This window comes from Mastigoproctus giganteus, chromosome 13 (assembly GCF_048544385.1).
Source record: "Mastigoproctus giganteus isolate SK-2022 chromosome 13, ASM4854438v1, whole genome shotgun sequence".
NCBI lineage: Eukaryota > Metazoa > Arthropoda > Arachnida > Uropygi > Thelyphonidae > Mastigoproctus > Mastigoproctus giganteus.
The window spans coordinates 10343129-10365637 of record NC_143587.1 but is presented as its reverse complement, the minus strand read 5'-3'; the positions used below and the strand labels follow the sequence as shown (position 1 = coordinate 10365637).

At 37.1% G+C, this 22509-nt stretch overlaps 1 protein-coding gene across 1 annotated transcript in view; it reads left to right on the top strand.

The window, feature by feature from the left end:
* Rme-8 (receptor mediated endocytosis 8) overlaps positions 1 to 22509 on the top strand; it is a 699549-nt gene that overhangs the window by 340198 nt on the left and 336842 nt on the right. Inside the window, exons 28-29 of the mRNA XM_090387774.1 lie at positions 1187 to 1271; positions 20153 to 20353. Coding sequence (XP_090243900.1) covers positions 1187 to 1271; positions 20153 to 20353 — 286 coding nt within the window. The remainder of the gene's footprint in view (positions 1 to 1186; positions 1272 to 20152; positions 20354 to 22509) is intronic.

Below are 22509 nucleotides of genomic sequence, written 5' to 3'. Positions count from 1 at the left end.
GGCCACTGATTCTAATTTTCTTAAATTCTATTAATGAAAGGATGGAGGGCATGATGTAAAAATTTGCAAATGATGTGGAGATGGAGAGATTAGTTGATGTTCAGCCTTAAGCAGCAATTGATGCTGATCAGGATGTCTTGGATAAGTGTCAAGGATTGTCAGGAAAGTGGCTGTATGTTTTAAGGCAGTAAAATAAAATGTCTTTACACTTGTGAATAGGAATTCCAAAGTAATTTGGTGGGGTTGAATTAAAACAGTTTGGAATTTGAAAGTTACTATACAAGTGAAATGAATATATTGTAGCTATGCAGCAAGGAAGGCTCATAGTGGCTGTTAATGATACCTTGATCATTTGCTTGTAGAGAAAAGGAGGAAATAATCCTACTGTATAAGACTAAGACAGTTGTAAGGCTACACTTATACTATGTCTGAGTATGGAGACTGTGCTTAAAGATAGAACCTTAAACTGTGCTTAAAGATTGATTGGTTCTATAGATGTAGAGCTGGCTTAGTGAGATCTTAATGAGTTACCTCCATGGGTAGTTGTGGCTGATAGCTTGGGAAAATTCAAAAGTCATCTGGATACTTAACTATGTGGGGAGAGAAACATATAGGTTTTTATTTAGTATTTATTTATATTTTACTTTTTGTTATTCAATTTCTTCAATGTAAAAGCAAAATTTTATAATCATTGCTCACAAATCAACATTCTAAAGAAGGATACTGCACAGTTACTATAATCAACAACAGGTAAAAGTAAACAGCGCCACCTACTGTAAAACATAGACATTCTAGGTTCTTTTTGATTAGGTTTTCTTTTATTCGCTATTCACATTTTTTACCTATTGCGTCATGGAACATTTTGATCCTACATTATATGTAAATTGATTTCTATTTTAAATTAAAAAAAAAAAAAAAAAATCATCGATATATCTTTATGCACAGTATGCTCTATATTTTTTGGTTCTTCCAATCATATGAGAAAACTGTTAGCAACCTAAATCATTTATTGACCTGATTTATCCTAGTAGAATTTCTATCATTAAAGGATAGAGAAGTGTATGTGATATCATTTACATTCTTAGTAATTTCTATTGGAAAAAGCAGGAAAAATTTTAAATATTTTTTAACTTTTGTAAATTTAATTTAAATCAAGTATTTTCTAACTATACGTTGCTCTTTTCAGAGATGCTGATGGGGCTATTATAAAACCATTGCCAAAAGCTAAAAGACTGTTGTCAGATCCCATGTGTCTTCCACATATAGTTCAGGTGAGATTTCCTAATAATATCATAGGACAGATGTCATCTGAATAATTTAGTAATTATAATATGGCAATTTTAAATACTGTAGGCATAGGGAGCAAAAAAAGTCACAAATTGAATACAATGCGAGAATTACTCAATACTCAAATTGAGTAGGGCAAAAAAGTTAAGAAAAGCACCTGTGACTTATGGTAATGGTTCTTTTTTAGTAATCTCTTTATTGTCTTCAGTTTTTGGCTTTATTGTATCTCATATCTTGTTTTTCTTTCCTAATGATATTAGGTTGTTTCTTTCCATCTTGGTAGTATTAGTAGTGGCAAATGATGCAAGAAAGCAGGTTATAAGGTATCACAAAAAAAAAAAAAAAAAAATTTCCCACATCATCTATCCATCCTCTCCAATATTTTGTTTAGTTCTTCCTTAATTTTATTCCAACTACCCACTTTTTCAATAACAGATGGAAGTTTGTTCCAACAATCATTACTGTAGTTAAATTCCACACTACTCTGTGCCTTGCAACTGTCTTTCTCTCTGTGCCTTGCAACTGTCTTTCTGAAATTATAATTTATATCCCTCCTGTGTGATATGAACAAGAGGAAGAGTGCCAGCAGCATTGAGCTTGCTTAATCTATTCAAAAACCTCAATCAAATCACCTCATTGATGTCTAGTCTTCAGGCACTGTAATTTTCAGAATTGAAGCCTTTCTTCATAACAGCACCCATTTGTTGCCCCTCCTCCCACCAATCACATTGCCCTTCTTTGCACCTGTTCCAGTAGATCACATCCTTGCTAAAATGATGCTTCCAGACCTATATGAGTATGGAGTACTCCAAATATGGCTTAACCATTCCCTTATACAATGGGAGAATAACCTTCTTATCCTTGCTATGTGCTGCCAGGGGCTCATGAAAACTTAGAGAATTTCATGATTACCACAGGTCTTTTTCATTTTCCACTGCCCTGATATATAGTATTACACAGTTGGTATGTTAATTAATAGTATTAGTAGAGGCATTTGATGCAAGAAAGCAAGCTTATGCAGCATCAGCCAAAAAAAAAAAAATAAATAAATAAATAAATAAAAAATAACCACTTCCACTTCACCCCTCTGTTCGTTCGAAATACCTGTCCAGCTGAGCCTTAAACTTATTTAGGCTATCAACTTCTACGACAAGGGATGGAAGTCTATTCCAGCAACCAACCACCCGCTGGCTAAAGGCAAATTTCCTCACGTCTATGCTACATCTGTCTTTCCTCAATTTGAATTTATGCCCTCTCAGGTGATTATTCTGAGCAAGAGGAAGAATCCCATCAGCATTGAGCAAGCATGCTCAAACCATTCAAGGCTTTATACACCTCTATCAGATCACCTCGCTGGTGCCTAGTCTCCAGACACTGTAATTTGCAAAACTTAAGCCTTTCTTCGTAAGAGCACCCCTTTGTTCCATTCACTAATCTTGTTGCCCTTCTCTGTACGCGTTCCAGCATCTCTACATCCTTCTTGAAATGAGGCCTCCAGACCTGTATACAGTACTCTAGGTGCAGTCTGACCATTGCCATATACAAGGGAATAATCACCTCCTTATTCCTGCTAGAAAAATTCCTATATATCACCAACAATACACCATGAGCTACGCTTGCACCCGTCTGCACTGCTCAGAAAGCTTCATATCTGCCTGCACAACCACCCCAGGTCCCTTTCATTCTCTACCACTGTCAGTGTAGTACCACAGAGTTGATACGTTGCTCTGGGGTTGCTGTTTCCCATATGTGGTACTTTACATTTGTCAATGTTAAACTTCATTTGCCACCTCTCAGCCCATCTGCTCAACCTTTCCAGATCCTGTTGCAGTAACATAGTGTCAGTAGTGTCTGGAGACTAGGCACCGGCGAGGTGATCTGATAGAGGTGTATAAAGCCTTGAATGGTTTGAGCATCTTGTTGCCCTTCTCTGTACTCGTTCCAGCATTTCTACATCCTTCTTGAAATGAGGCCTTCAGACCTGTATACAGTACTCTAGGTGCGGTCTGACCTTTTTTTTTTTTTTTTCTTTTTTTCAAGAAAAGGGTGAACAGAAAGTGGACATGGAAGAGTCCAAATGGATTAACAACTAATGAAATCGACTTCATCCTCACTAACAGAAGATATATTGTGAATGATGTTACCGTCCTGAATAAGGTAAATGTTGGAAGTGATCACAGAATGGTAAGATATGCACTTGATATAGATGTAGGAAAGGAAAGGAAAGGAAAAAACTGACTCGAGTAAATAATACAAAGGTCTTTGAAATAACAGAGGAGGAGAAAAAGGAGTATGTACTGGAACTTAAGAACAAGTTTGAGCTTCTGCAGACTGCTCAGGACCAAGATATCGACGAGGAATATTACAACTTTCTGAAAGTGATAAAGCCCAAGAAACCTATAGGGAAACAGAAATCCAAAGAAGAAAAAATTAGTCAAGAAACACTTGTCATGATGAACCAAAGACGACAAATGAAGAGCAAGAAAAACACTGACAGGGAGAAAATTGAGTATACTGAGTTATGCAAAGCCATTAGAAAGACTCAGAGAGGACATAAGAAGATTTAACACAAGAAAAGTAGAACAAGCATTAAGGGAAAACAGAGGATTTAAATCAGCAGCCATGAGCAGTAATATAGAAAGACAAATGATACTTAAACTGAAGAATAGCGATGGTGTACTTATAAACAGCAGAGAAAGCATAATTCAAATAGCAGAAGACTACTATAGAGAGTTATACAAGGAGCGAGGGAATGATACCAGCAGTGGGAAAGATGGATTGCAAAGTAGCAACACATACGACATACCCGATATTCTTCCTGATGAGGTAGAACATGCATTGAAGAAAATGAAGAATCGGAAAGCCCCGGGAGAAGATGAAGTTACTGTAGAGTTGTTAAAATTGGGAGGAAGAGACATAACACAAAAACTGGCAAGGCTCTTCACAAAGTGCATTAGAAAAGGTGTGATGCCTAAGCAGTGGAATAATGCAATCATAGTTTTGCTGCATAAGAAAGGAGATAAATCAGAAATTGGAAATTATAGACCAATTAGCTTGTTATCCCATATCTACAAGTTGTTCACAAGGGTCATTACTAACAGATTAGAAAGAATACTTGATGAGAATCAACCGAAAGAGCAAGCTGGTTTTAGGACAGGATTCTCAACTATGGATCACCTTCACGTAATATCACAGCTAATGGAGAAAGCAAATGAATATAAAACACCATTATGCCTGGCGTTTGTGGATTATGAAAAGGCGTTTGACTCCATACAGCATAAGGCAATGTTCCGGGCACTGGAAAGACAAGGCATAGATATTCCATATATTATGATTTTGAAGAAAATATACGAGAGTGCTATCTCCTTTATTAGACTAGACAAAGACAGTAGGAAATTTAAAATCGAGAAAGGAGTTCGACAAGGAGACACAATATCTCCGAAGCTGTTTACTGCTGCCCTTGAGGAAGCTATCAGAAGATTAGACTGGTCGCAGAAAGGAGTCAATGTGAACGGAGAGTACCTAAACCATTTACGATTTTCAGATGACATTGTGGTCATAAGCCACGATCCCAAAGAATTAGAGGAAAATCTTAATCAGTTATGCACAGTTAGTAAGGATTTTGGACTAAAGATGAATATGGCTAAAACAAAAGTAATGATGAACAAGTATGCCACGGAAAGGGAAATAATGATTGAAGGAGCAGTAATTGAAAAGGTGGAGTCATATCTGGGACAAGTTATTAGCTGTAATAATGATAAATGGCTGCAAGTCAAGAGAAGAATAAATTTTGGATGGATAGCATTCAGGAAATATAGTCACATACTGAAGAGCAATATCCCAGTTTGTCTGAAACGTAAAATAATGAATCAATGTATACTCCCCCACCATGACTTATGGAAGTGAAACTTGGGCACTCACCAAAAGAATGGAAGAGAAGCTAAGAACTACACAGCGAAGAATGGAACGAATTATATTGGGAATCAGACTGTTAGATAAGAAGAGAAACACATGGATTAGGCAGCAAACTCAAGTAAAGGACATTCTTATCAAAACTAAAGAACTAAAATGGTCTTGGGCAGGACACATAGCTCGAAGACATGATGACAGATGGACTAAGAAAATAACAGAATGGTACCCAAGAGGAGCTAGAAGAAAACCTGGAAGACAAAGGCGGAGATGGATAGATGAAACTCATGAGTTTTTGAGTAGTAAATGGATGGCCAGTGCTCAAAACAGAAGGAACTGGAAAGTTGCTGGAGAGGCCTTCATCCTGCAGTGGATTGAAAATGGCTGATGATGATGAGTGTCAGTAGTGTCCTTGACAACCCTGCCAACCTTCGTATCATCTGCAAACTTGGACATTAAGCTTGATATACCATCATCAATATCATTTATAAATACAGAAAACAATAATGGACCCAATACTGAACCCTGAGGGACTCCACTAATAACATTAGTCCACGATGAGCAGTGTCCATTGATTACCACTCTGTCTTCTCCCCCTCAATCACCCCTTTATCCATAGCAGCAATTTGCCTCCAATGCCACACTGCTCCAATTTGTGTAGCAGTCTTCCATGTGCAACAGTATTAAAAGCCTTTCTAAGATCCAAGTATATAATATCAAAGTTATTCCCTGCATCCAGTTCTTTTGTGACTGCATCATAGTATCCAATCAAATTGGTCAGGCAAGACTTCCCCTTAACAAAACCATGCTGTGTCTGAGCTATAACTGAAGTCTTGTCTAGATAATCCTGCAGTGCTTCTTGAACCAGTGCCTCCATTAATTTTCCAGGAACAGAAGTTAAACTAACAGGTCTATAATTACTTGTTTCGCCCTTTGATCCTCCTTTGTGAATTGGGGTCACATTTGCACATCTCCAGTCCATGGGTGTTTCCCCTGAGTCTCAAGGAAGTTCTCATAATTATGGCAAAGGGTTTGCTTACTTCCTTTGCTGCCTCCTTTAATATAACTAGATAGATCTCATCCACCCCAGGTGCCTTTCTTATATTTATCTTGAACAATTTCTCCTCCACTTTACTCTCAGTTATTACAAGATTCTCTAGCTTACTGCCAGAGTTGAATACACCTCTGGCATTCCCATCGCTGAATAACTCCTCATGTGTGAATGTCGATGCAAAATATTCATTCAGTTTGTTAGCTACCTGAGCAGGATCATCAACAGTTGACCCATCGATATCAAGTGGACCAATCTGATTCATCCCCTTCCTTCTAGAGTTTACATAAGTAAAGAACTCTTTGCTGTTTTTTTTGCATCCCTTGCCAAAGATTTCTCGTAATCTGCCTTCGCCTGCCTAACCTCCTTTGTAACTTGGTTACAGATCAACTTGTATCTATCATAGGCCTCTGTGTCACGTGTTAATTTGTATGTATCCCATGCATTTTTCTTCTCTGCCATATGTCTCATTAGTTCATCTGACATCCACTTAGGCCTAAACCTTGAACAATATTTCTTAGTTGGTATGTAAAGCCTAGTAGCTTCCAAGATAAGTACTTTGAATACTTCCCATTTTGAATTTGCTGTTGGTAACATCATCAGTTGGTCCCACTGTATAGAATTTAAATACTGTTTCAGTCCATCGTAGTCGCCTTTACGAAAGCAATAACCCTTCCCTTTACCTCTAATGGTAGTTACCTCTTTGAGTAAATCCCACTTCAGCACACTGTGATCACTGCCATCTAGTGGTTCATTTACCTGCAGATTCTTAATGCATGAAGAATCGCTACTAATAATCAAATCAAGAGTATTACTCCCTCTAGTTGCCTCCTGAACATGCTGATGTAGAAAACAATCATCCAATAAATCCACAAAATCCTTGCTAGTGTTTGAGTGACCAGCCCCCAAATTCCAGTCAATATCTGGGAAATTAAAATCCCCTATTATAAGACTCTCTGATTTACTGGCCCACTCTATTTCCCCTTACAGTTTCGTATTATACTCATCAGAGTCATTAGGCCTATAGCACACTCCTACTCTCAATTTTGATCTCCCAATGCTTATGTCACACCAAACTGACTCGACACTGCAATGTCCAGTGATGTCGACTGGCTTCACTTCCTTGGATTTTATGTATTTCTTAACTAATAGCATAACCCCTCCTCCCTTCCTACCCTGTCTATCCTTTCTGTAGACATTGTACTCCCCAAATTCCAGTTCTGCATTCCTTATATCTGTGTGACACCACATCTCTGAAATCCCCACAATATCTGCCTTTGATGTTTTGAGCAATACCTCAAATTCATCAAATTTATTTACTAAACTCCTAGCATTGGTGTACACGCAAGTATACATGCACCTGTTCTTTTTCTTAGCTTCCCTAACACAACCTATGTGTTTATTTGTACCCCAATGATTCCCAGCAGTCTCTGAAATATCCTGCATCTTATTTTCCAGGCTGCAGCTCATTCCAATAGAAGCAGTGCAAGAATCACTTTCACCTCTGCCAGTGGCTACTGTTAATCTATTAGTCCTTGTATCCCCCCAATCTAGCAGTTTTCCGACCCACCTAACACTGCCTCGATAGCATCAGCAAATATTCTTGCACCCTTTCTATTTAAGTGTATCCCATCCCTGTAGAAGCAGTCTCTCCTGTTAACAAGTACAGTCCAGGCTGAAAAAAATTCTACCCCTTGAGCCCTGCACAATCGTTCCAGGGCCGAATTGATCGACAAGGCTCTCATCATATACTCCCTCCTATCGTGTCTGGGTAGAATTGCAGACACTTTCAAATTCAACCCTAATTCACGGCTTTTTTTCAACAGTGACCTGTACTTGTTAAGTAATTCTGCCGGTCTCCTACTCTTAATATCATTAGTGCCAACGTGTACAACTATATCATCTTTTGTGCCCTTAAAAGATAATATTCGCTCTACAACATCATCAACCTTTGCCCCTGGCAGACATACCCTGGTCCTGTTCCACCTATCCTTTTTACAAAGCATGTTTCCCGTTGACCTGACAATAGAGTCGCCAACAACTACTAGTTCCTTTGGGACCAGTGCATTCTGCCTTGGGGGCTGCCGCTGTGTTGCACGATGACCAAGTGCAAGCTCTGGCATTGGTGTGGGCAGCTGAGGGCCTGATGGGCCCCTCACTTTTATCCTTCGAGGGCATCCACTCTGTCCTTCAAGCTCTCATATAGGCCCATAACAATGCTGAGTTGTCGCCTGATTTCCTTACGCTCCTTGCATCGCGCACACACAGACATCCCCCATGGCAGTATCATGTCCCGTACCTTACTGCTCCACAAACATCAAGCAAGTAGTGTATTTTAATAGGCTGTGATTCAGAGGGCAACTGCCCCCCCCCCCTCAGTTTTCCCCTGAGCCACAGCACTCCCATTAGCTTGAGCCTTTTGCTTTGCTGCTCTGGTCAGTCATGATTTTGATTTAATTTCAATAAAATTTCAATTTCAGTACAAAATTAAAACCCTAAACTTATATCTCAACACAGTTATAACGCTATATTTATGTTTCAGTATTGAGTGTTATCCACGAAATCCCTTTATATATCTTCCGTATCAAGTTAAGTATTAATTATTTATGTTACGTAACCCAAGTCGTTATATGTATAATTTAAAGTATACATTATCTGATTTATCTGATTAATTGACAATATTATGTACTATACTATATTAAGTTTATGCTATCTATTCCGAGATATTTTGTATCCCGTTACAATGGCGGCAATTACGAACAGTAAACACATGGATTTGATACCCTTTCCGATACTAAGTAATACCTACAAAATCTCTATCTAAGTTACTTTAATCGAAGTATCGTAAATAAGAATATAAAACTACTCTAGAAAATAAGTTAATATGCCAATTTAAGCTAATAAAACAGAAAATAAATCAGAAAAAACTTCTCTGTTCCAGGAGCGTCAAAAATGTACGGCCGCACAGGATAATCTCGTCCTTGAGAGACTTTTCAAGAGAATTGCAGACACTTTATCAAATTCAACCCTAACTTACAACGTTTTTTAACTTTGAACTGTACTTGTTAAACAATTCCCCAGATCTCCTAATCTTAATATTACTAGTGCCAATATGCACAACAATATCACCTTTTGTGACCTTAAAACATGATATCTCCTCTTCTATGTCGTCAACGTTTGCCTCTGGTGGACATACCATGGTCCTGTTCCCCCTATCCTTTTTTGCACAATATGTTTCCCTGACAAAGTCACCAACAACTAGTTTGTATATTTCAGAAACTAGAAATTTTGTATACATACGCTTGGATATGTCTGTTTCTTCGAATCCATTTTACATTAGAAATTATTGGAAATAATCTGTTAGCATAATTATTTTATGTTAATATCAGATTTTTTTTTAAATATCATATTGATTGATTAATATATTTACGTTCCTGCAATATCTTGTGAATTGGACATTTTTTGGTTTCATTTCTTTCATGTAAGATTTGTTTCTTATTTCATCCAGCCCAATATGAAATGGAGATTAGGAAATTTTACAGCTGGAAGCATTCTGTAAAGTTTCTTTACCCTATTTAGGCTCTTGAAATATGGTATATTATGTACCTTTATTAGGAGGACTCCATATAACATAGTTGCAAACATTAAGGTATGAAAAACTAGATGTTGTGCCCAAGGTGTAGATGGTTGGCAGCCTTTCTCTTCAGTATTCCTCAACTGAAATGGTGCTTGAATCAGTTATCTGGATTAAAGATAATGAAAATTCTCTAAAGGCTTTTCCATGTAAAGCCTTTATAGAATTTTCACATTGTTTTTAAGAATTAATTTTTCTACTCCTGTACTTGCGTGGTTACATTTTAAATTTAAAATATAAATAAACGTACACACACAATTTAAAGGAAACATATTTAAATTAATTAAACACAGTTTAACTTTCAATTAGAAGGCATTGAGTTTATCTTCTTTTTAGGTTTAGGTTATTTGTTGTTTGGACTTTTTTGTCAAAAATACATAAGAGGATCCCTTCATTCCCCTCACCAATCTTTTTGGCCTTCTCTGTACACGCTCAAGAAAATCTACATCCTTCCTAAAATGAGGCCTCCAGACCTCACGCAATACTCAAGGTACCAAAGGTGCATATTATATACTGATTCCCTAAGCGTATTACAGGCCTTATCCAAGGTGAGAAGCACTCACCCAGTATTGTGCCGGGTGCAGCAAACATTACACTCCCTCTTAAAGTTAAACTTCGATATTTGCTTTTGCTGGATCCCTAGCCATGTTGGTATTAGAGGCAATGATTTGGCTGATGCAGCAGCCAAATCAGCAACGTCACAAAGTAGTATCCACTTGTCTGTTCCCTATACAGACAGCAATCAACGAATTCACAAAAAATTGTGTACATTGGCAAGAAGCTTGGAATGGGTGCCCTACCAACAAGCTGAATGAAATTAAGCCTGTAATAATGCACTGGCATTCTTGTCAGCGTGCAGGGTTCACCAGGAGGAAGTAGTCCTTGCTCGTCTACGCATTGGACATTCTCACCTGACGCATTCGTATTTGCTGAGGGCTGATGATAATCCTGTTTGTGTCCCTCCATATTTTAGGAGAATGTACTTCTTTTAATAATGAACGCCGTTTATGTTTTACCCATTTGTCTGTGAGCCTTATACACTCAGGCAGATTTTATCGGACGATGACAATGTGTCAGATGTACTCAAGTTTTTACAACTAATTAATTTATAGTTTTAATTAGATCTCTTCAATATTTAATACATTATAACTGTGTTTATGGCATATGTTATTTTATTGTATATTTTTACATATTTCTTATATTTATATCTTATACCTCTAGACTTGGCAAACTATAGCCTTAGATACTGATGCGCCATAAAAATCCTAATAACCAACCAACCAACCAACCAACCAGTACTCAAGGCCTGGCCTGACCATTGCCTTATACAGAGGGGGCAATCACCTCCTTTTCCCTGCTAACAAAATTCCTGTATGTCATCGACAACACCCCATGACCTGCCCTGGCAGCCTGTCTGCATGCATTGCTCAGAAAACTTCATATCTGACTGCACAATTACTCACAGGTCTTTTTTCATTTTCTACCTCCTTAAGTGTAGTACCACACAGTTGGTACGTTTCTCTGGTGTTACTTCTACTCATATAGAAGTAACTTATATGGGTAGTGTACTTTGCATTTTTCAATTTTAAATTCAGTTGCCACTTCTCAGCCCATCTGCCCAAATTTTCTAGATCCTGTTGCAGTAACACACTGCCATTACTGCCAACCTTTGTATCATCTGCAAACTTCGATACTAAGCTTGATAGACCTTCATCAATATCATTGATAAATATACAATACAACAGTGGACCCAACACCAAACCCTGTGGGAATCCATTAATAACATTAGTCCACGAAGATCAGCACCCCTAGATTACCACCCTCTGTCTTCTCCCACTCAATCATCCTTTTATCCATTGTAGCAACTTACCCTTAATACCATTCTGCTCCAATTTGTATAGTAGTCTTCCATGCGCAGTGTCAAAAGCTTTCCTGAAATCCAAGTATATGATATCAAAATTATTTTTTGCATTCAGTTCCTTTGTATCCACATCATAATAACCAATCAAATTTGTCAGACAAGACTTTCCCTTAACAAACCCATGCTGTGTCTGAATTATTGCTGCAATCTTGTCTAGATAATCCTGCAATGCATCTTTAACCAGTGATTCCATTATTTTACCCGGAACAGAAGTTAAACTAACTGGTCTGTAATTACTTGTGTCACCCTTCTATTCCCCTTTGTGAATTGGGGACACATTTGCACATCTCCAGTCTGTGGGGGACCTACCCTGAGTCCAAGGATACTCTCATAATTATGGCTAATGGTTTGCTTAGTTGTTTTGCCACCTCCCCTTTAATATAACTGGATAGATCCCATCCACCCCTGGTGCCTTTCTTATGTTTAACTTGTACAATTTGATAACCTTGTGGCATTTTCAAACCTTAATAACTCCTCATGTGTGAATGTAGATGCAAAATACTCATTCAGTTTGTTTGCTATCTGAGCAGGATCATCAACAGTTGAACCATCGATATCAAGTGGACCAATCAGATTCATAGCCTTCCTTTTAGTATTTATATAAGTAAAGAAATCCTTGCTGTTTTTCTTAGCATCCTTTGCCCAAGATTTCTCGTAATCCGCCTTCGCCTGCCTAACCTCCTTTGTGTTTTTATTACAGACTAGCTTATATATATCATAGGCTTCTGTGTCGCCTGATAATTTATATGCATCCCATGTATTTTTCTTCTCCACCACGAGTCTCATTAGTTCATTTGATAACCATTTAGGCCTAAACCTTGAACAGTATTTCTTAATAGGTACGAAACGTTTAGTAGCTTCCACTATTAATTCCTTGAATGCTTCCCACTTAGTGGGCATAAGGAAATGAGTATTCCCATGTACTGCCTACAGGTCTAGAAGTCTCACTTTAGGAAGAATGTAGATCTGCTGGAATGGGTGCAGAGAAGGGAACCAGATAGGTGAAGGGAACAAAAGGGTGCTTTTACTTATGAAAGCTTTAGTTCTGCAAATTATAGTGTCTGGAGATTAAGCACATGCAGGGAGATCTGATTAAAGTGTTTAAGGCCTTGAATGGATTGAATAAGCTAAATGTTGATGGTAATTTTCCTCTTGCTGAGACTACATACACAAATGAGAGGTCATATATTCAAGTTGAGGAAGGGTGGCTGCAGGATAGATGTGCAGAAGTTTGCCTTCAGGCAGCAGGTGTTGTTTGTTAGAAGAGGCTTTCATCTGTTGTGAAAATGGACGGTTTGAATGAATACAAGGAAGAACTAGACAAATTCTTGGTGTTATGGATGGTGAAATGTGTAGGTTTTTTTTTTTTTTTTCTTTGTTGATACTATATAAGATTGCTATTATGTACTCTTATGTAGCAGAAAACTTGCTTCTTGCTCTAATGGTAGCCGAGAATTCTGGTCACTTGCGAAAGCTATTGGCCGCAACTTTTGCACATCTCTGCTCCCATCTCTGCCCAAACCAGATGGTTCTGTTGTCACCTCAGCGAAGGATAAAACTGACCTGCTAGCATCCCATTTTTCCTCCAACTCATGTATTAATGATCTTGGTAAAGCACTGCCCATTATTCCCAACACACTCCAATGCCTCCTGTGGTCTTCCGTCAAAAGGATGTCAGAAGGATTTTGACGAATCTTGATGCTAAGAAAGTTTCAGGTCACGATGGTATTTCTCCACTTGTTTTTCAAACCTGTGCTCCTGAACTTACTTCTGTTCTTTGCTGCCTTTTTTTCACTTTCTTATTCCAAAGGTGTTTTTCCTTCTACTTGGAAATTTTCTCGTATCCAGCCAGTTCCTAAAAAGGGTGTCAAATCCCTCCCATCCAATTATCGTCCCATTGCAATTGCTTCTACTCTTTCTAAAGTTGTGAAGAGATCAATTAACCGCCAACTCTTAAACTACCTAGATACCTTCCATCTGATCAATGATCGCCAGTATGGATTCCATCAGTGTCGATCCACTGGTGATATTCTGGCTTATGTTACCCATTTATGGACTAATTCAATGGAAAGGTTCGGTGAAACACAAGTAGTTGCTCTTGACATCTCAAAAGCTTTCGATTTTGTTTGGCATAAAGGTCTTCTAAACAAGCTTCCATCTTATGGTTTGCGCACTTTTTAGTAATTGGTTATCCAGTTTTCTCTGTGATCGCTCACTGAGGGTGATGGTAGATGGCTCTCTGTCTTCTAATTTCTCTACTAATGCTGGTCTCCCCTAAGGTTCAGTTCTTTCCCCCACTCTTTTCCTCTTGTATATTAATGACCTTCTTCCATTGATTGGAAATTCTATCCATAGTTTTGCCGATGATAGCACATTGCATTCCACTTTCCATTTTCAGAAAACTTGCCCTGCTCAATCAGCTTCAACTTCTCGAAAATCTGCTACCAGTTCCTTAAATGCCAATCTCCAGGTAATTCTCTAGTGGGGCAAAGACAACTTAGTTGATTTCAATCCTTCTAAAACTCAGTCTTGTCTTATATCTCGCAAAAAGCATTCTTCTGCTCTTTTGCTTATCTTTGGTGACACTCCAATTTCTAGGCAAAATGATATATCTCTTTTGGGGATTACCTTGACTTCTAATCTCTCTCTTGGCACAAGCACATTACAAATATTGCTTCCTCTGCATCTAAAAAACTTGGTTTTCTCTTTTGCTCTCGGCGTTACTTTTCTTCCAAACAGCTATTCACTCTGTACAAATCGCAAATCTGCCCTAACATGGAATATTGTTCCCACATCTGGGGTTGTGCCCCCAAAACCTCTCTCAGACTTCTTGATTCCGTTCAGAAGAAGGCAGTTAGGTTAATTAATGATTCATCTCTGATAGTGTCTCTCCACTCGCTGTCTCATAGACGCACTGTTTCTGCTGCATGCCTCTTCTACAGATATTTCCATGGGCACTGTTCTTCTGAATTGGCTTCTATAATTCCTGCTCTCTCTTTCAAAACAGTCCAAACACGTACCGCCACCAGCCAGCATCTATTTACTGTCCAATTTCAAACTCATAGAACCAACTTTTTATCATCTCCGTTTATTCATTCGACTGCCGTTTTCTCGAACAACCTTCCTTCATACGTATTTCCTGAAATTTACAGTCTACAGAAGTTCAAGTCTAATGTCAACAAATATCTTCTTTCATCTTCTCAACCTCCAACCCAAGCACAGTACTAAGTACTATAGGTTCTAATACCTCTCGTGTTTGGGGTTTACATAAAAAAAAAAAAAAAAAAAATCCCTCAGATAAGTTTGTCAGACTTTCTTGAGCATGTATTGTCTTCCTACTCCCATCCTAATCAAAATTAATTTGGGGCAGGGGGAAGCTTAGTCCAATTTATGGTTGTTTTCATTTCTCTCAGTAAGCAGGTAAATTTTTTCTCATTTTCCATGTAAAGGAATTTTCAGTATTTTTTAAGATAAATTTTTGAATTGATGAATTAAGATATTTTAGAAATAGGAGAAGGTTAGTTTGGCTCTTTATATGAATTTTTTTTTTTTTTTTTTTTTTCCCTTAATTTGAATTTAGGCCTTATCTTCAATTTGAAATTATTTAGTTAATATGATGTTCTTTCTTTTTGTTTCCATACTTTAAAATTATCTTGCTAACTAGAAATTCATTTTATAGTTTAAATTTCTCAAGTAACAGTGAACTGCAATTGTTGCTTGCAAATGCAGTTAAATATATTTTACTAATGAAATAAATTTTAAGCCCTACATAATGCCTTTCACAGAAAATTTAAGGGAATTATTATTTATTTTTTCAAAAAGAAAGATTCAAAGTAACATAAAACGAACCTCTGAAGAGAAAGTCATAATGAACAAGCAACCTGAGTTATATAATTTTTGGAAAAAAATTGTTACATAATGACTGTGCGGAGTGATGATCGCGCAAATATATAGTTTTTGCAGCTATAATGGGTAGACAACAACTTGGTATCATAAATCACAGTCCAAAAATTATTAATTATAATAAACAGCATGATTTTTAAAGATTGCTTTTAGTTTTTTTTTTCTGACTTTATCTGTCACTGAAAGAAACACAAGAGCAATTCATTTGTTAGGTTATAACATTAGACATTTATAATGTTAAATATTGATGCAATTTTTTTTTTTTTTTTATGCAAAACCCAAACACAAAAGGTATCAAAACCTATAGTACTTAGTGCCGTGCATGGGTTGAAGGAGAAGTCAGGGGGATGCTGCAAGCTTTGCTCTAGAGACTAAATATGGATTTCACCACTTCAACCCTTCAATAAGCACAGAGGCAGATTAAGCAGTAAGCGGACTAAGCGGCCGCGTAGGGCCTGGAATACTAAGGGGCCTGAGTTCTTAAAATGTCTTTTCATTAGGATTCGAGGAAAATTATGCTTTTTTGTATACAATCAACCCTCCTATAACACAGTATTATTTAAACTTTTGAAGGGAATTTGAGTTTTGACGGGATTCTAACTTTTAATTGGACATCAGAGGATGAAACTAGTATGGCATAAATAGGCCCAAATTAAGTAAATATATATATTTTTTAATTACACAAAAAAATCGATCCCTCCCAAAATAATAATTTGATTTAAATTTAAATACGATTTATGATATGCAGAAAGAGGGCTACATATAAAATAAAAATTGGAGGTTTTAGTAATTTTTTTTTAGTTTAAAAGCAAATTGCCCTGACAGGCCGCTATTTTTCATAATGAGATTTTTTTGTAAGAAAAACGATCATAATTCGGAAAAGGGGCCCCGAAAGTTTTACTGCGTGGAGCCCCCGCTTGGCTTGATCCGCCTCTGAATGAGCAAAGTGGTGTATTGTATCTGACCATTGAGGTGTTGGACCATGTGATTCATTTGATATTTACAACAGTGAAGGAGGAGGGGCTGGCACCGTAGGTCAGATATTAGTTGTCATAAATAAATTCTTGAAGACACCCACCATGCACAAGCTTGAAAGAAACTTTATGATACAGTCATTCTAATGATGCAGCCAACCTAAGAAGTGAAATGCTATTTCAGTGCAGGTGATTGCAAAAATTAAAATAGTTACTTAAAATAATGCTTCTCTGTGTTATATTTTTCAGGTGACTCTCTGGGGATAGTAATAGTAATTGTGGCATGTGATGCAAGAAAGCAAGCGTATGAACTTATGTAGTATCAGCCAGAAAAAAAAAAAAAAAAAAAAAAATTCACACAACCAAAACCCCTAAATGTTTCTCCAGTTCCTCTTTAAATTTATTTAACCTATCAACTTCCACAACAACAGATGGAAGTTTGTTCCAGCAAATAACCATCCCCTGACTAATGGCAAATTTCTGCACATCAATTCTACAGTTGTCTTTCCTCAATTTGAAGTTATGCCCCCCTAGGTTCGTAATCTGAACAAGTGGAAGAATCCCATCAGAATTCAGCGTGCTCAACCCATTCAAGGCCTTATACGCCTCAATCAGATCATCTCACAGGTGCCTAGTCTCCAGTTGCTGCAATTTGCAGAACTTAAGCCTCTTTTGGTAAGAGGATCCCTTCATTCCCCTCACCAATCTTGTTGCCCTTCTCTGTACTTGCTCAAGCAAATCTACATCCTTCCTAAAATGAGGCCTCCAGACCTGTATGCAGTACTCAAGGCGTGGCCTGACTATTGCCTTATACAGAGGGACAGTCACCTCCTTTTCCCTACTAGCAAAATTCCTGTATATCATTGACAAAACACCGTGACCTACTCTTGCAACCTGTCTGCATTGTTCAGAAAACTTCATATCTGATGCACAATTACTCCCAGATCTTTTTCATTTTCTACCACCCTAAGTGTAGTACCACACAGTTGGTACTTTTCTCTCGGGTTACTTCTACCTATATGCAGTACTTTGCATTTGTCAAGTTTAAACTTCAGTTGCCTCTTCTTAGCCCATCTGCCCAAATTATCTAGATCCTGTTGCAGTAGCACACTGCCATTACTGTCATTAACAACCCTGCCAACCTTTGTATCATCTGCAAACTTCAACACTAAGCCTAATATACCTTCATCAATATCATCGATAAATATACAAAACAGCAGTGTACCCAACACCGAACCCTGTGGGTCTCCACTAATAACATTAGTCCACAAAGAGCAGAGCCCATTGATTACCACTGTCTGTCTTCTCCCACTCAACCCTCCTTTTATCCATTGTAGCAACTTACCCTTAATACCATTCTGCTCCAATTTGTACAGTATTCCATGCACAACAGTGTCAAAACCTTTCCTGAAATCCAAGTGTATGATATCAAAATTATTTTTTGCATCCAGTTCCTTTGTGACCACATCATAATATCCTATCAAATTTGTCAGACAAGACTTTCCTTAACAAACCCATGCCGTGTCTGAATTATTGCTGCAGTCTCATCTAGATGATCCTGCAATGCATCTTTAACCAGTGACTCCATTATTTTATCCGGAACAGAAGTTAAACTAACTGGTCTGTAATTACTCGTGTCACCCTTCGATCCCCCTTTGTGAATTGGGGATACATCTCCAGTCCGTGGGGACCTCCCATGAGTCGAAGGATGCTCTCATAATTATGGCTAGGGGTTTGCTTAATTCCTTTTCCGCCGCCTTTAATATAACTGTATAGGTCCCATCCACCCCAGGTGCCTTTCTTATTTTTAACTTCAACAATTTCTCCTCCACTTTGCTCTCAATTATTACAAAATCATTAAGCACCCTGCTACAATTTGATAACCATCTGGCATTTTCAATCCTTAATAACTCCTCATGTGTGAATGTAGATGCAAATACTCATTCAGTGTGTTTGTTCTCTGAGCAGGATTATTAACAGTTGAACCATCGATATCAAGTGGACCAATCTGATTCATCCCCTTCCTTTTAGATGCTGTTGTTCTTCCAGTGACACTGGTAATGCTTGGGCTTAGTCTCTTAGAAATCACTATATTTGTCCATGTAGTCGGGCTGAAATAACTAATATTGTTTTTAATTTAATAACATCAACCAAACCATTTGGCACATTCATTTTCCATTATGAACTCAAGGCATTGCTATAACTAGTTTTGGAACTTTTTAGTTCTTTTTAGAACTTTTTAGGACATCATCATCAGACAGCAGATAGCCATATTATCAACCTTGTTTTAAGCAGTGAATGGATGTATCAAATCTAAACAAGTAAGCAAACAACCAAGAAGTAGATAGAAAGCTAGCTTTCATTTTATGTATGCTGCATTGAGCTCAATATTAAAATGTAATATAGATGTTGGGTTCAATTTAATCATGGGTAATTATAAAAATTGAACTGTTGCTTAAAATAATGCTTTTCTATTTCATGATGGAACCAAATAGTTCTGAAACTTGTTATAGTAGTGCCAGTTTTTAGTAGATAACAAATTTGCCTAATGGGTAAGATCAGTATTAGTAGTGGCAAATGATGCAAGAAAGCAAGCTTATACAGCATCAGCCAAAAAAAAAAAAAAAAAAAAAAAAAAAATGCCACATCACCTGTACATCTCTTTTACTATTTCTGTTTGAATTCAAACTACCCACCTCCTCAACACCAGATGGATGTTTGTTCCAACAATCAACTTCCTGCTGGCTGAAGGAAAATTTTCTCATATCTGTCCCACAACCATCCTTCCTCAGTTTGAATTTATGCCATCTCATGTGTAGTCTGAGCAAGAGTAAGGATGCTATCAGCATTAACTTACCTATAATTCATTCAGAGCCTTAAACACCTCAATCAGCTTTCCTTATAGGTGTCTAGGCTCCAGATCCCACAATTTGCAGAACTGAAACCTTTCTTGATAAGCACACCTGTTTTTTTTTCTCCTTAACCATCTCATTGCCATTCTTTGGAATGTTATCCGATTAAAAAATGATATTAGTTACTTTATGTTGACTGTGCAGACAGATGTAGTGATTTCTAAGAGCAAGCACTGTCACCATCACTGGAGGGACAATAGCATCCCCAGATGATTGACTAAAAAGCATAATGCAAAGCATTATTTTAAGAAACTATTTCAAAAACCTTTTTTTATAATAAAATGTACAGCTTAAGATAATTATTATTATTAGCTATATGGTGCAAGAAAGCCTGAGGCTTATGCTGCACCAGCCAAAAAAAAAAAAAAAAAATTTTTTTTAAAAAGTTAAGTCAAGCAGTGGAAAGAAGCATGATGTGAAAACATCATGCTTCTTTCCACTGCTTGACTTAACTTTTGCAAATTGCAGTTCACTGATAATATCCATCTTGTTCTATTTATGAATGTTATATCATTATAAAATTTTTAAAATAGCTAAATCTGAAATTATTAAATTTTTCAGCTCCTGCTTACCTTTGATCCAATTTTGGTAGAAAAAGTGGCAACACTCTTGACATTAATAACACAGGATAATCCTGCAATGCCAAGGCTTTATCTGACAGGATTTTTTTTCTTTATTTTGATGTATACGGGTTCCAATGTATTACCAATAGGAAATTTATTGCAGATGACACATGCTTGCCAAGCATTTCGTTCAGAAGAGGTATGAATTTTTTTCCATATTTCTTAAATGATATAGCTTACGATGTCTTTGTTTTGGTTTGACTGTAAAATTCATGAAAATTTGTATAAATACATTTGTATTTCAGGGAATAAACAAAAATTGAAATTGAAATAAGGGCATTGCCAACCACAACTACAAGTTTAAATTTGTTTGTATATCCCAAAAAAGCAAGCTGAAGTAGGTTTCATCTGTTTTCTATTCTCTGTTTCTATATGGTTCCTCCATGGTTCACAGTGCCTTTATCAGTTGGAAATAACACTATCGCAAATAAAAATCATAAGTTGTAATTTGTGTTTGAGGTAGAATCAATCTCTGTTAAAAAGTGCGAAGATGGATGCATAAATTACTCAAAATGCCAAAACTAATAGAAGGATAGTAGAAATTGGTTACTGTGAGAAAGAGAGAAAGAATGAATATCCTATATGATACAATGAATTAAGCAAAATTATAAGCTGAAACGAATAGGCAATTAAAGAGAAGCGAACTGTAAAGCAAAAAATTATTAAATTAATATAAGTAGTGGTGGGCAGTTTTGGTTATAAGTCCAAGAAAGGGGTAGAGCAATTATAAAATTAAAATCTGATTAGCTAAAATTTAAATATTGATACATAATCAGGTATTTCATGTATAAAAGACTGTTTCTATACTTGTCCATACCTGTGGAAGAAAAGCAAATTTAAAAATAAAACTGGGTGAGATCAAACAGGGGGTAAAGCAGTATAACTTTCACAAAAATATGGACAAGGTAGTCCGTATTATATATTATATATCCTCTGCCCCAGATATATAATATATGAATTATATATCCTATCCTACATCCTATATTATGTATCCTCTCTATCTTCTATATGAAGGGCAAGAATGATACTTGTTATACAGGAAGAAATATCTAGAGAGAGAGAAAACAATGCTGTGCAGAATTTCATTAGAAAAAAAAAAAAAAAATCATTGCAGTTTACTTGTCCATACCTGTGGAAGAAAAGCAAATTTCAGAATAAAACTGAGTGAGATCAAATAGGGGGTCAAGCAGTATAGCGTTCACAAAAATATGGACAAGATAGTCCCAATGCAGTGTAATGCACTGTATGTATACACATTACATATTTCTTAAATACATTGTATCTAAAGCATTGTATACACTGCATTGGGGACTACCTCATCCATATTTTATTATTATTTTTTTTTTTTTAAAATTCATTTTAAATTACAGTTTAAATTTTATTTTTTTTTTATGTGAACCCCAAACACGAGAGGTATTAGAACCTATAGTACTTAGTACCGTGCTTGGGTTTGAGGTTAAGAAGACGAAAGAAGATATTTGTTGACATTGGACTTGAACTTCTGTAGATTGTAATTTTCAGGAAATACGTATGAAGGAAGGTTGTTCCAGAAAACGGCAGTTGAATGAATAAATGAGGAAGATGAAATGTTGGTTCTGTGGGTTTGAAGTTGGACAGTAAATGGATGTTGGCTGGTGGCGGTACGTGTTCGGACTGTTTTGAAAGAGAGAGCAGGAATTATAGAAGCCAATTCAGAAGAACAGTGCCCATGGAAGTATTTGTAGAAGAGGCATGCAGCAGAAACAGTGCGTCTATGAGAAAGCGAGTGGAGAGACTCTGTTAGAGATAAATCATTAATTAACCTAACTGCCCTCTTCTGAATGGAATCAAGAAGCCTGAGAGAGGTTTTGGGGGCACAACCCCAGATGTGGGAACAATATTCCATGGCAGGGCGAATTGGCGATTTATACAGAGTGAGCAGCTGTTTGGAAGAAAAGTAACGCCGAGGGCGAAAGAGAAAACCAAGTTTTTTAGATGCAGAGGAAGCAATATTTGTAATGTGCTTGTAATGCCAAACAACACGAGGTTGGGAATAGCCATGAGATAAAGGTTCCATTGGAGAAGAGACAATCACCAAGTTGTGATCTGAAGTGCCTAAAGAACCTCTCACTTCGACCGTGTACTTAGAAGGGTTGTTTGTGAGAAAAAGATCAAGCGTATTGGCTGTATGATTAGGATTGTCCGGTATTCTTGTAGGTAAATGAACAATCTGTGTAGGTCATTAGTAATTGCAAAAGCCTCAGCATCTCGACCTGCTGGGTCGGTGTGACTAGAAAACGGAAGCCAGCTGGAGTT